The sequence below is a fragment of the Dipodomys spectabilis genome, unplaced genomic scaffold (genome assembly GCF_019054845.1).
Source record: "Dipodomys spectabilis isolate Male_0828 unplaced genomic scaffold, ASM1905484v1 ptg000003l, whole genome shotgun sequence".
In the NCBI taxonomy this organism is placed as follows: domain Eukaryota; kingdom Metazoa; phylum Chordata; class Mammalia; order Rodentia; family Heteromyidae; genus Dipodomys; species Dipodomys spectabilis.
Genome location: NW_024870680.1, coordinates 16,084,956 through 16,099,359, shown reverse-complemented (window position 1 = coordinate 16,099,359; position 14,404 = coordinate 16,084,956). Strand labels below are relative to the sequence as shown.

Here is a 14,404-nt window from a genome sequence, read left to right as displayed (position 1 = left end):
GCAAAAACAACCTGAGTTCTTCTCTACTTCATATTCTAATGGTCATTTATCAAAGGCCACACAGTCTGACTTCCCCAGGTACCTTCCAGACAGATGCTGGGCCTTGGTACACAGCCTCTTCTGATGTCCCAATGATCACCCACATGACATCTAAGAGGCACTGATGACAAACTCATTTTCCAGCACAGACATCAAGATACTTTGTCCTGGATCACACAGTAAGATGAAGGGTCTGTCATACTGAACATACTGAAAAAGCAGCATTCAGAGTAGCATTTAGGGACTTCTAAGGCAGAGGAAACCAGTTAGGCTGTTATGCAGTTCTTGGACAGGATAAGTCTTCAGGAAGTGAGAGGAGCAAATCCACATTCCATGCAGTTGCCCTAATTATTATTTCACTGAAGCTCGCTCCATTGCCCACTCGTCTGAGGCTCCCCTGGCGGAGGCATTTTCAGGAGAATACCAGTTAAAATGTGTCCCACTCCAATTTGATCATGAATTCAGGCTTCCATTTCTTTCCCTAATATTTTTAAAGTAATAAAATATAAAGCCAGAATGACTGTGAAAGGCATCTGTTCCAAGCATTGTTGGTAGTCCTGGTACCCAGCAAAGTTGATGGACAGCATAGGAAAATAACTCTGGAGCATCTGGGTAGTCCATGCTTACCTTCCAAAGAATGGATTCCCTGCTCTTTGGCTGTCTTGTAGACACTGCTAAAATCATCTCCAAGGTTTGGATCAGCCCCAGCAGCAAGCAGGACCTGTACCACACTGGAAATAATCAGAGACCGAAGTGTTATATGCCCAGTTTACCTAAGTAGGAAATACATAATCTTCATTCAACAATTATACATCACATGTTTACTATGTGCTAGTTACTACTAGATGCCAGGGTCCATACTCTCATGGAGCTGTCAGTTCGCCAGGAAGGAAACAATTAAGTATAAAATTATAGCAAAGTACGATGCAGGTTATTGTATGAGAAATGACATGTACAGTAGCAGAACAAAGAAGGTCAACAAAGGCTTCTCAGCAGGATATCAACAAAATGGCAAAAGTTTCTTTGGCTTCTGCCTGCCTGGAAAACACCTTAAAAGGGAGAAGGAATCCAGGTAGGCGATGACATAGCACAGAAATAAAGATGCACTAATAAGGGTAGAACGACAGTTTTCATTACCCATGTCATCCCTACTCCCAAACCAAGCAATACCTCTCTATGTGAAGTGAGCACTGAATTTTTCTTCAGACCTTGAAACCAAACCCATCCTAGTGAAATTTTAGTGCAGTCTTCTGTGCCCCAGATTCTAGACCAGTACCTGAATGCTGAGGCTCTTGATAGGGGAGGTTCTATGTTTGCTTTGCTACTTGGTCTGTGTGCTTCCAACCTCAGCAGCCTTAGCTCTAGACTGGCCCCAAGGCCAAACAGCCCCAATATTTGAGAAATCATCTTTTTCTCTAATCCAGAACCAAGTTCTCCAGTGTTCTCTAGCATGGGGCTAGCTCACACAGGTTAGCTTTGCCTTGCTCTACCATAACCCCATCAGACTCAAGAACTGAGCCTGCCAAATTATTGACTCAGGTACCAGGTTATCTTGCCTGAGGACTCACCCACCCATGGACCACACAAGATGACCTATCCTGAATCTTTGGAAAAGATGACTGGTAAGAGTTTAAGTACTTACAGCTTAAAATGCATAGCTACAAAGTTCTTGAAGAATCAGGGAAATCTGACCCCTCCAAATGAACAAAATAAAGGATCAGTAATCAACAATAAAGAAGTGTAGATCCATGACCTGGCTAACAAAGAATTATAAATATTTGCTTTAAGGAGGCTCATGAAAAGAGTAACTTTTCTATTTCCCTTCCTTTTATTTGCTTTTTGCTCAGCACATCTATTCAATGGAATCAAGAAAACAAATAATGACCAAAACAATTAATTTAGTTGATATAGAAATTATTTTTTAAAAAAAATACTAGCTGGAAGCATGGCTCAAAGAATACTGTACTGCTAAAAAATAAAATCAAATTCTACAACTGAAAAATACAATGAATAAAATGAGAAATGTAAGAGCACAATCAGAAGAACTGATGAAGTATAAAGGATCTTTGAGCCTGAAGACTGGCTATGTGAAATATGCAGAAGAGCTAGGGCATTGGTAGTATATTCCAATAATCACAAATTTGGGAGACTGACATGGGACAATCCTAAGTCAAAGCCAGTTTGAGCTACACCAATGAGTTCTATGTCAGCAGGCGCTTACACGGGAGACCTTGTCTTTAAAAACTGTTAGGAGCAGAACACTAGTACCTCATACTTGTAAACCTAGTTATTCAGGAGAGTCAGATCTGATGTTGTGGTTTGAAGCCAGCCCAGATTTTCTGACAGGAAAGTCCATGAGATGCTTTCCTCCAAATATCAATTTTAAATACGTTGGAAATGAAGCTGTGGCTCAAGTTGTGTGGTGTTGGTCTTGAGCAAAAAAGCTCAAGATAAGTATCCAGGCCCTAAGTTCAAGCCCCAGGAGAGACAGACAAACAGAGGGACAGATGGACAGACACAGACACACAGATGTACATTTCTTTTTTTTTTTTTTGGGTCTGGTCCTGGGGCCTGAACTCTGGGCCTGGGCGCTGTCCCTCAGCTCTTCAGCTCAAGGCTAGCGCTCTACCACTTGAGTGAGCCACAGCGCCACTTCCGGCTTTTTTTTCCTGCTTATGTGGTGCTGAGGAATTGAACCCAGGGCCTCATGCGTGCAAGGCAAGCACTCTACCACTGAGCCACCTTCCCAGCCCCTTTTTCTTTCTTTTTTTTCTTTTTTTGCCAGTCATGGGGCCTGGACTCTGGGCCTGGGCGCTGTCCCTCAGCTCTTTTAGCTCAAGGCTAGCGCTCTACCACTTGAGCCACAGCACCACTTCTGGCTTTTTTCTTTTTGCTTATGTGGTGCTGAGGAATCGAACCCAGGGCCTCAGGCATGCAAGGCAAGCGCTCTACCACTGAGCCACCTTCCCAGCCCATCTTTCTTTTTTTCTTACTTTTTTTTTTGGTCAGTTGTGGAGCTTGAGTTCAGGGTTTGGGTGCTGTCCCCAAGCCTCTTTGTGCTCAAAGGCTAGCACTCTAACACTTTATCCACAGTGCCACTTCCATTTTTTGAGTGGTTAATTGAAGATAAGAGTTTCATGGGGACTTTAATGCCTGGGCTGGTTTTGAGCAGTGATCTCAGCCTCAGCTTTAGATCTCAGCCTCCTAAGTAGCCAGGATTATAGGCATGAGCCACCAGTGCCTAGCACGATCACATTTTCTTCTCCACTGTAAGATGTACATACTTAAAAGTTCAAGCCATACTGAACCAAATAAAAAACAATGAAAGTCTCCCATTATATCTATCTCCTTAATATAAATTCCAAGAGTGTAAGTATAAGCTTTGCATGTGTGTATGTGTGTGTGGGGAGGATATTAGGGATTGAACTAGGGGCCTTGTACATGCAAGATAAACACTTTACCACTAGGCTACTACTAAATAGTTAAATTAATACTCATTCTCTGGTTTCTCTTCAGATTGTATAACTCTTTCGCCTTTTACTAAATAGCTAAATTACTAAATAGCTTTTCTGAGACTAAGATTTTTTGTTGTTGTTGTTGCTTGTGGGCCTTGAACTCTGAGCGCTGTCCCTCAGTTCTTCAGCTCAAGGCTAGTGCTCTACTACTTGAGCTACAGCTCCACTTCTGGTTTTCTGGTGGTTTACTGGAGATAAGAGTTTCACGGGCTTTCTTGCCAGCTTGGCTCTGAACCACAAGCCGCAGATCTCAGCCTCCTGAGTAGCTAGGATTACAAGAAGTGAGCCACGGGTGCCCAGCTAATTGGCATTCTTAAAAAGCCAAACCAGTTGCCAGGCCCTGGTAGCTCATGCCTGTAATCCTAGCTACTTAGGAGGCTGAGATCTGAGGATTGCAGTTCAAAGCTAGCCTGGGCAAGAAGGCCCACAAGACTCTTATCTCCAATTAGCTCCAGAAAACCAGAAGTGGCACTGTGGCTCAAAGTGGTAGAGCACTAGCCTTGAGCTGAAGAGCTCAGGGACAGTGCTTAGGCCCAGAGTTCAAGCCCCATGACCAACAACAACAACAACAAAAAAAGCCAAACTAGCTCAATGCCAGTAGCTCATGCCTATTATCTTAGCTAGACTAGCTAGATCTAAGGATCACCATTCAGAGATAGCCTTAACAGGAAAGTCTATGAGAGTTATCTTCAAGTAAGCACCAAAAAAAAGTTCAAAGTGGAGCTGTGGCTCAAGTGGTAGGGTGCTAGCCTTGAGTATAAAAGCTTAAGGACATCCTGGGCTTGGGTTCAAGCCCCAGGACTGGCATCAACAACAACAACAAACAAAAACAAAAATAGGCCAAACTAGGCAGGGCAGTGGTTCCTACATGTAATGCCAGCTCCTTGAAAGATAAACAGAGTTGGCCAGCAGTTTAAGGCCAACCTTGGCAAAAAGTGACATTATCTCTCAAAAAAAGCTAAAGTCCGGCACTGGTCGCTCACACCTGTAATCCTACCTAATCAGAAGGCTCAGATCTGAGGATTGCAGTTTGAAGCCAACCTAGGCAGAAAAGTCCCCCTGAGATTCTTATCTCCAATTAACTACTCAAAAAATGAAGTGGTCCTATGGGCTCAAGTGGTAGAGTACTAGCCTTTGAGCACAAAGAGGCTCAAGGACAGAACCCAGGGCCTGAGTTCAAGCCCCATGCCCAACAAAACAAAAAACAAAACAAAAACCAAGTTGGATGTGATATTGCACAATTGTAATTCCAACTGCATAGGAGAATAACAGTCCCAGGCCAGCCTAGGCAAAAAGAGGAGAACCTATCTGAAAAATAAACTATAACAAAAAAAGCTGCACCTGAATTTGAACCCAGTAAAGCCAAAAAATAAACAAAAAAGCCAAACTACAGTTTTTTGTTTTTTGGCATTTATAACTAGTAATGCTGATGGTTTTCCATGTATCACTTGAATGTCATTATCTTCAATTGGCAGGGTATCCAAGTCAGTTATTGCCTAAACGGATGAATAAAATTCCTAACTTCCATGTACACAATACATAAAAATCAAAACAACCAGAATCCATCTCCCACATGATACAGGTTTTTATTTTACCTGATAGTTGCTTAGTGAGGTCCTAAAAGGATTTAATTTTTTAACATTCGTAGGTAAAATATGGAGCAAGAGCTCAACTAGAAATGAAGTTTCCAAGCAGCTAGAATTCATGTCTAAAACTTATATTTCATTCATATAAGTCTGCCAGCTTGGTCACACTGGCATTAGTGAAGAAAGGCATTTTATAATAAGCATAGAGAACCTGAGTCAAAGCTACATCATTCAATGATGATATAGTCTGGGACAAGTTACTAGAAGCTGTGGCCTCATTCCTTACCAGAATAATACATATAGTATGAGGTTTCCTAGCAGGTTATAAGGGGAAGTATGTAAAACAGTGCCTGTTACATAATTACAACTCCACATTTATGGGCTCTCTTCCCTTTGTCCATATGATCACAGTAATGTTAATAACATAAATCCAGGCCATGGTGGGTGCCAGATATATATGTTATCACTCCTAGGATATATGCTGGTTCAGCCCTGGGCTAAGGCAATTCTTTTATATTCTGTACAAGTCTATGTCCAAATAAGAAGGGGTTGTCTACCTAAACTCAAAGGGACATAATTTGGTTAATCCTCAGCTGCTGTGTCCAATCACCATTCAATCACACCCCCTCCTGTGGCAGGCTGTCCCTCCAGGCAGCTAGTGTCACTAACTGTGCTACCTGGGCCTCTCCAGGTTCATGAGTATTGATTCCATCTGTCCAATTTGCAGGCTGCAGGACGTGTCTAAGCAACCATGTATGCTGCCCTTGGCCCTGGAGGGCAGACAATGGTCTGGCAGGATGGAGAAAGGAGAGTGACTAGGATCAGCCCCAGGGCTGCTAACCCAATCAAAGGAAACGGGCAATTTGATGGGCAACAGCCTTCACTTGGAGGCTAGAGAGGGTAAGCAATCCAAGAAGAGTGACTCATCCTACAACTCAGAAAAAAGATTCCCTTCACTTTTAATAAAACTCAAAAAAAGGACCAGCCTCAACAGTAGGATGTAGACAAGATTAAAGCAATCATGGCGCTCAGTGGCCAACAAGGGCACTCAAAACCTTGCCAGACAGCTTGTAGGTTTTTCCTTCAATATCCATCATATACTTAAAAAACTCCTAACACTTCTTGGAGAAACCAGCCCAGATCAAGCTAGAGCACTATATGAGTGACTCAACATGAGCTTTTTCATTTTTAGTTTAGAGACCTGGTCAATGTATTCCAGGCTGGCCCAAAATGATCTATGTAGCTCAATTTGTCTTCAAACTCATGATCCTCCTGCTTCAGTTTCCCAAGTGCTGGGATTACAGGTATGTACCACACCAAGTTCATTTTAACTATGTTTTGTATAACAGAAACATCTCCATTCACAGGAACTATTCCACAGGCATGCATTGGGCAAAGGCTTCAGGATATTAGCAACTCTTTCTGCCAGCGCAGGATCCTGCCTCTGGTGGTCCATGGAAAGATATTCCTACCAATGCCAACCTCAGAGCTAGAGCTAATCTCCAGATACCCTACTTTCCCCTTACTAAAGTGAAGAAGCAGACAATGTCTATAGCATGTGAGGTATGCTATATTGTCTATTATTTCCTTGTAGTGACTCTCAAGTAATAATAGTTTCTAGGAGCACTATGCCTCATGCCTCAACTCAGGTTTTTTTATTTTTTGTCGGTTGTGGGGCTTGAACTCTGGGCCTGGGTGCTATCCCTCAGCTCTTCAGCTCAAGGCTAGCACTCTACTACTTGAACCACAGAGCCACTTCCGGCTTTTTCTGTTTATGTGGTGCTCAGGAATCAAACCCAGGGCTTCATGCATGCATGGCAAGCACTCTACCACTGAGCTACCTTCCCAACCCCCTCAACTCAGGTTTTAACCAAAATTCAGCACTGGAAAGCACAACAGAGAAATCTGGTAAGGACATGAAGATTCAATTGCTGGAGGATACCAAAATAGGACAAGAACTTCATTAATATTAATAAGAGAGAATTTCCCAGGGAAATTCTTACCTAGGTACATAAACTGCAATACAAGAGACTCTACACGACAGCATTTTGTAGCGAGTAAGGAGGGAAACAAGTGTCTACCACTGGGGGAGGGGGGCAGATAATAAATTAAGTGTGGTATATACTATGATGCAGCAGTCAGAAACCATAGGCTGGATATACATGCAGCAACATAGATACATGATTTTTTTCAAAACAGGCTGACTTGTCAGGATTTACACTTCTAGTCCCAAATACTTGGGAGTTGGAGATGAGAGGATTATACCGCAAAAACAGAAAAGGCCAGAAGTGGCGCAGTAGTTCAAGTGATACAGCACTAGCCTTGGGCACAAGGACAGTGCCTAGGCCCTGAGTTCAAGCCCCAGGATTGGCAAAGAAAAGAAAAGAAAAGAAAAGAGAAAAGATTAAAGCAAAAAGGGCTTTCCTCCCAAAGGGGTAGAGGGGACAAGCTGACTGATTCTTTATTCCCTTCCTTGACCATTCTTTCAAAGGCTTATTTCATTTGAGCCTTCTTAACTATAGAACTCAGAGTTTACTACTAATCTTGGGGGCTGAGGAATCAAGGGCCTAGTGAAAACAATGAACTCCCTGGAGTACTTCAAAGGCCAAAAATATAATTGCTTGTGCTGTCTGGGCTTCAAATGGTTAATGTTCTTTTACCTTGGGGCTCCTCACACCAAAAGCCCTTTGACTCCCAGTGTAGGTCCCTTCTTTTTCCTCTGTATGCCCAGTATCCAGTACTCATGCCACGATAGGTGACTCTTGGTCATTTAGCATGATTGGCTATTTTATTTACTTTTCTACTACAATATAGGGCAAGGACCAAGTCTCTGCACTTTACTTCTCAGCACCTTCCTCAAGACCTGGATCACAGTGAGAAGTCAACATATGCTTTCTGAATGAATGCATGAATACATGAATGAAAGATAAATGAAATTATTTTATTTGATGGGAAGAGCAAGAGAAAGCTGGAAGAAAACTGCCTCTGCCTTGCCCAGTATTCTCTCACCTGAAGGTCCAAATTAGGCTATCAGCCTCTCTTGAGCACCAGGCCCTTCCTGGGTGACAGAACATGAACAGGAGGGTGGTCCCTGAGTGGCAGCTCTTGGGATTTGGGGAATTCTCTGTAGAGCCACAGCCAATTAATTTGCTGATCAGGCTGTAATTAGATTAGAAGTGGGAGTGCATGTTGGAAGGCTTGCTGCACTGATCTCAATGAGCTCTTACTTTCATACCCCAACTCATGGGAGGGCAGTTTCATTGATTGATGTTAGGCTTTCTGCTCTTGGTGGCCGCAGGGGCTTGGGGAAGCCTGTGGTGTGAACTGTGGCTGGTGCAGAGCCAGGCACGTGTCAAAGATGGCTGGCAAGCAGCTGGAGTTGGTCAAGCAAAGAGGGGCAGTGATCCCAGCTCCAGGTCATCCTCACACAAACGAACTCCAACTCCTCCCCTCTATCCCCACAGCTAAAGCACAGGGTCACTGTGCTGAGTGTCAGGGGCTGGAGAAGACAAAGAGTGATCTATTCTCAACCCAGCGCACACCTCAATGGAAGGAAGAAAGAAACCAAGAGGTCACAGTTGAAGAGCTTTGCTAGAAAGCCAACTGAGCTGTGCCTTATTCAGTAACCTGGCATAGTGGCTGATCAGGAATACTGGGTGGCCTGAACAGAGGCATTGGCCTGTGGCATGGGGCAGGAGCCGAGGAAGGAAGGGCAAGAACAAGTTTTTTTTTTTTTCTCTTAGAAAATAAAGGCAGAACATATGCTACTTATACAGAAAATATGTTCAAATTTCCTCAAATGAGGATACTAACTTACTTACCTTAAAGTCAGTAATCATCCATAATAACAATAAAGCAGCCAGTGTGTTAGACACTTTACATTCATTATTTCAACAACTTGTAGTGAAGTACAGTCCCATTTTATAGGTGGGTAAACAAGGTTCAGCAAGATAACCTGAATTATCTAAATGTGCACATTAAGCACAAAATTCAAGCTGGTGAATGATCCCCTAAGTCACATTAGTTCCAGCTCTTCTGACTATACATCAGTCTTAGTATCAGGTAGTTACTAAGCTCCTACTCTGTCGCTGCCAGGGACAGTGACATTTTCAGAGGGCCATTAAAACAAAGTAGGTCACAGCAGCTAGTTGCTATAAGGAGGCATCTTTGAGATGGACAAGGGACATCAGTTGTGGGCCCAAACAAAGGTGACATAATTAGGGCTAAGAATATATTAAGTAGAGAACTAAGGAGCCAAAGTTCATTCATCACAGCTCTCCAGGACAATCCCAATTTCACATCTAGTATGCATAATTCTGAATCTGCATCCCTGACTTTCAATCTGTGGCTCATAATATGAAGTCATTAAACCTGTGGTCCAACTAATTGTTAGGGCTTCTTAGTACACTATAGACCGAGACTGTAGGCTCTTTGGGGGAAAATGAGTCATCAAAGAATGTCAGGGCTGGTTCACCACTTAGACTGGGTTTAAAATCACAGTGATGAGAAAAAGAATAAAAAGTTTTGTATACCTACTGTGTGCTTAGGATGTACATAGGGCATAGCCTATCCAGTTTAGCACAGTATGTGAAGTAGGTGCTATTATTAGTCCTATTTTGCAGATAAGGAAACTGACAACTAGTTGTCTTAACTCAAAGCAGTTTAACTCTATGTCTCTGTTCCTCGTTACCAAATCATAGACCTAAGACAAGCAGGGCCTACAGGGCAATAAGTACTTTTCAATCCATTCTGAAGCCTAGCTGCTGTACTGCTGACTCATACTAGGCACTCACCGACTTTTAAAGTCAGCTCCTAGAATGGGCTTCTTAATATTAAGTATTATAGACTATATAGATTTTAGTTTTTGTTACTGACCTATATACTCAACCCTGAGAATTTTTTAAAAATTAAAAAACTTTTCTTTTTTTCTTTGCAGTGCTGGGGTCAAACCCAGAGTCTTGTATATAATATAAGCCCTATATAACTGAGGTGTATAACAAGTCCTAATCATTTTTTTACAGATTTTAAAATCATGATTCAAAATCACTGTTATAACTCATGGAGATAGTGTTTTAGTCCCCAATTCTTTTGCCTAACATGTCTTCAAACATTGTTTGGTCTGCTGATTTAGTTGGCAACTATCAATGACCTAAATAAAATCAGTGATATAATTACTGAACAGAAAAGAGCCCCATGGCTCACCTCTTGAGTCTGCTCTCCAGTCTGATGTTCAATCCTATATAAACAAGCCAGGTCACTCACCATTTATTCATCTAGCTATATTGTTCTCCACATATTTTATTCATATAGATGTTGCAAGAGACAGCCAAATACCTAGATGAAACTCAAAATGCATTCACTGTGTCTGCTAGACCACAGTCCCACCAGCCTGGCAAATCTGTTAAAATAAGCAGCGATGGAATGGCTTCTTAGAAGATGCCTTCTAAGTGACATAAAAGGAAGTGGCTATGTGGCTCAAGAGGCAGAGTGCCTGCCTAGCAAGAGAAAGCCCTGACCTCAAACTTCTATGCTGCCCACAATGAAAAGGTATAGAGAGTCAGGCAGAGATGGGGAGATCCAAATTCAAAGCTATTCCTAGCAAAAGCATGTTTGAAAAATAAGCTTAAACTAAAAAGGGCTAGAGGCATGGCTCACATGGTGAGCACTTGCCCAGCAAGCCTAAGTCCCTGAGTTCAAACCCCAAGAACCACCAAAAGAGAGATACAGGTCTGTATCCTATCATAGTCCCTGAATAATACCTATGGGGTTAGAGGTGTGGCTCAGTTGGTAGAGTGTTAGAAAAGAAGCAAAATTGTCAGATATCAAAAATACCAATTTGAGTTTCAGTCTTGGACCAGAGAGAGAGAGAAAAGGAGGGAGAGAGGGAGGCGGTGGGAGGGAGAGAGAGGGGAGGGAGAGAGAAAGACAGAGAGGGGAGGGAAAGGGAGGGAGGGAGAGAGAAAGAGGGAGAGAGAAAGACAGAGAGGGAGAGGGAGAGAGGGAGGGGGAAGAGGGAGGAGAGAGAGGGGAAAGGGGAAAGGGAGAGAAATAGCTAGGCTTATCCCAGTGGTTAAACCTGATGAGCACTGGATGTTCTTCTTCCTCAATCAACACTCTTCATGAAGACAAAGCTGAATGCAGAGCCCTAGGAAGGAGCAGAGCACTGGAGTGTAGGTGGGGGTTCCCTGAAACTGTCTTGTTAGGCAAATGAGCTGGCACTGCTTTCGAGGGAGCAATGTCTTGGGTTGCCTGAGGTTGAAGCATGCGTCTGCCAAACTAGAAACGGGTGCATGTTAGAATTGGAATATCATTACTACAAAACAGGATTATCATGAACGACCATTGCAAATGGGATTAGAAATGATTCTTTGTTACTCAGAGATAATCAGCCATAGCAGCAGCAAGCAGTAGGAAAGACATCAAGCCCAGTATACTTTTCTGGAAGCATGGTGCTGGCATGCCAGGCACTTAGCCAGAACCCTCACCCAACCTTCTTTGCTGGGAAATACTGGGCACTGTTCTAAATTGGGCAGATGGCCACCTGGGACAAAAGCCAGCCAGCTATACATCATGCTTAGGAGTCCCATGTTCTAAACCCAGATGTGCAGATAAAAAGGAATGAAAATGAATCTCCAAAGCCCTACTACCTCTGAGTTACCTATGAGTAACTGATGAGACAAGTAACTAACTCTGCCACTTTTATCAAAGATAGGCAACCCACAATTAGCAGTAATATCCATAGTACTAAGAGCAGTGAAACTCATTGAGTATTTGCTATATACCAAACACTGTTCTAAGTATTTTACATATATATACCGAAACCTCATTATAGCCCTTTGAGGTCATCTGTTTATTATCTCCCGTTTCATGGCAGAAAAGACAGTAACAGGAAAGTGAAAGAATATCCCAATGGTAGGAAAGACTCCTGGTCTGTGTGTGTGTGCGCTGTTCGCTGTTCCTGGGGCTTGAACTCAGGGCTTGGGTGCTATCTCTGAGCTTCTTTTGCTGCAAGCTAGCACTCTACCACTTGAGCCACAATTCTAATTCTGGATTTTTTGGTATTTATTGTAGATAAGAGTCTCAAAGACTTTACTGCCTGGGCTGGCTTCAAACTGTGAACCTCAGATCTCAGCCTCTTGAGTAACTAGGATTGTTACAGGCATGACCCATCGACACTCAGCTAAAAAAAAAAAAATTTTAAAAATGAAAGCAAGCCTGAATTGAAGTCAGATGAAGTGTGTGATGCATGCCCATAGTCTCAGCTACTTGGGAAGCAGAGGCGGGAATTGCTCAGTTTGAAATTAGACTATATAACATGTCTCAAAAAATAAATTTAAAAGATTAAGTAAAGGAAGCAAGGAAGATGAGAGAGAGGGGAAAGAAGAGAAAGGGAAGGGGGGTGGGGCGAGAGGCAGGCAGGCAGGCAGAATTAATTGACCTGATTTAAAGTCCCAGTATCCCTCAGTACATCCATAACTGTGCTCACTTCCCTTTCCTCAATAGGCAGGGAAGTCCAGTAAAAAGACGTAAGTTTTGGGTTGAGGATTCCAGCTTCAAATCCTGGCTCTTTCACTAAGTGGACAACTCTGGGCATCTCTTCCCTATCTGTAAGAAGGAACAGTTAAGGCCTTCCTTTGGGATTGCTCTCAGGATTACAGCAACTAAAATCCTGACACAAGTCTGGCACACAGAAGACATTCAATCAAGGACAGTCAGGAGATCATCTAGGCAATAATGAGCTGAATGAGAACCTTGGACAGGGACTCTATGTCTAAGGCAGCACCTCCATTTACACAAATTCCCTCAAGGATCCACATTCAAGCACAAATGTAGGAGGACCCTACCAGTATACTCTGCCTCTGGCTGGCCAGCAGTAAAGGAGAGCATCTTGGGGAAGCTGCCAGAGGTCTATCTGAAAGGTCAGCACTGGCTCTGGGCACCAAGACTACCTGTGAAGCTACAGCACCCAAAAACAAAGGATTTGTCCTACAGAATAGCCATATGGCAAGGGCTGCTACTTTCTTAAGGACAGGTTTTAATGCCAACTCGGTACAGTACAGGGAAAATAAAAAATGCTAAAAATGCTGTGAGAAAAATTAAAATGTTTTTCAAGCAAGGATGGTAGCATTTTAAAATTAACAAAGCCCAGGTACCACATCCAGGAAGGCCTTGGCAAATGCGTGTTATCCACTCATTATCTCAGTTCCTCAGGGATCCTGGCCAAGCAGGGAAGGCAGTGCCGGGAACCAGTTCTTCCGATGCTGATGAAATGCACTCCGGGAGCAAAGGCAGGAGGAGGGAAGCAGACTCTCATGGGGAATTTCAAACAGTTCCGTTGGTGCTTCGTGCTCTGCCTACATGCTCTACATCCTCTGAGCTATGAACGCAGCCCAGCAAGCCTGAGTAAACTTAAGTCTTCTTTTAGGATCTTACTTCCTGAAGTATGTATTCATCTACATAGAGGTTTCCCTGTTTGGCAGTCTAGGGGTTTAAAAGTCCAAGTATGGGAAAAGCAAAGTCCCTGTCTGGCACCCCAGACTTTCTCTTTGCTAGAATGAAGAATCATATACTTGAGAGCTTATAAGCCCAGTTTGCTATTCTTGTGGCAAATTTATCAGTATTCTATACTGATACATTAGTATGTATCAGTATATATCAGTACCATTAGTAACAGTATTTCAATACATCACTGATAGTGTGAATCTATAAATCTTCATTTTCTACTAACAACTGAAACACATACAGTACTCTCTGATGAGATACCACTAACAAGAATGTAAATATTCTTAGTGACCATTAATACAAATTAATTTAGAAACTTAAAACATGAGTTCTCAGTATGCCAATGGTCACAATTAATAATGAAAATTAAAGGACAGCTTTTTGAAAATTTGTAAAAAAATCAGTTTATTGAGTATCATTTACACACAATAAAATTCATCCCTTTTAAAATATACAACTTGCTGGGTATCTGTGGCTCACACCTGTAAATCCTAGTTACTCAAGAGGCTGAAATGTGAGGATCACAATTCAAAGCCAATCCAAGCAGGAAAGTCCCTGAGACTCTTACTCCAATTAACCACCAAAAGGCTGAAATAGTGGTGTGGCTCAACTAGTAGAGTACCAGCCCTGAGGGGAAAACTAAGGGGAGAGGTTTTAATCCCCAATACAAGGTAGGTATTTTTTTTCAAGATATATAATTTGATAACTATATATCATGCAACCAAACACCATAATCAAGACAGAAAATATTTCCATCACCTA

General features: G+C 42.5%; 1 protein-coding gene across 2 annotated transcripts in view; it reads right to left on the bottom strand.

The window, feature by feature from the left end:
- The window catches only part of Clpb (caseinolytic mitochondrial matrix peptidase chaperone subunit B), a 130,318-nt gene that overhangs the window by 82,293 nt on the left and 33,621 nt on the right, over positions 1-14,404 (bottom strand). For both annotated transcript variants that reach the window (XM_042689436.1, XM_042689428.1), the window contains exon 4: positions 667-770. In XM_042689436.1, the coding sequence (XP_042545370.1) occupies positions 667-770 (104 nt within the window). The remainder of the gene's footprint in view (positions 1-666; positions 771-14,404) is intronic.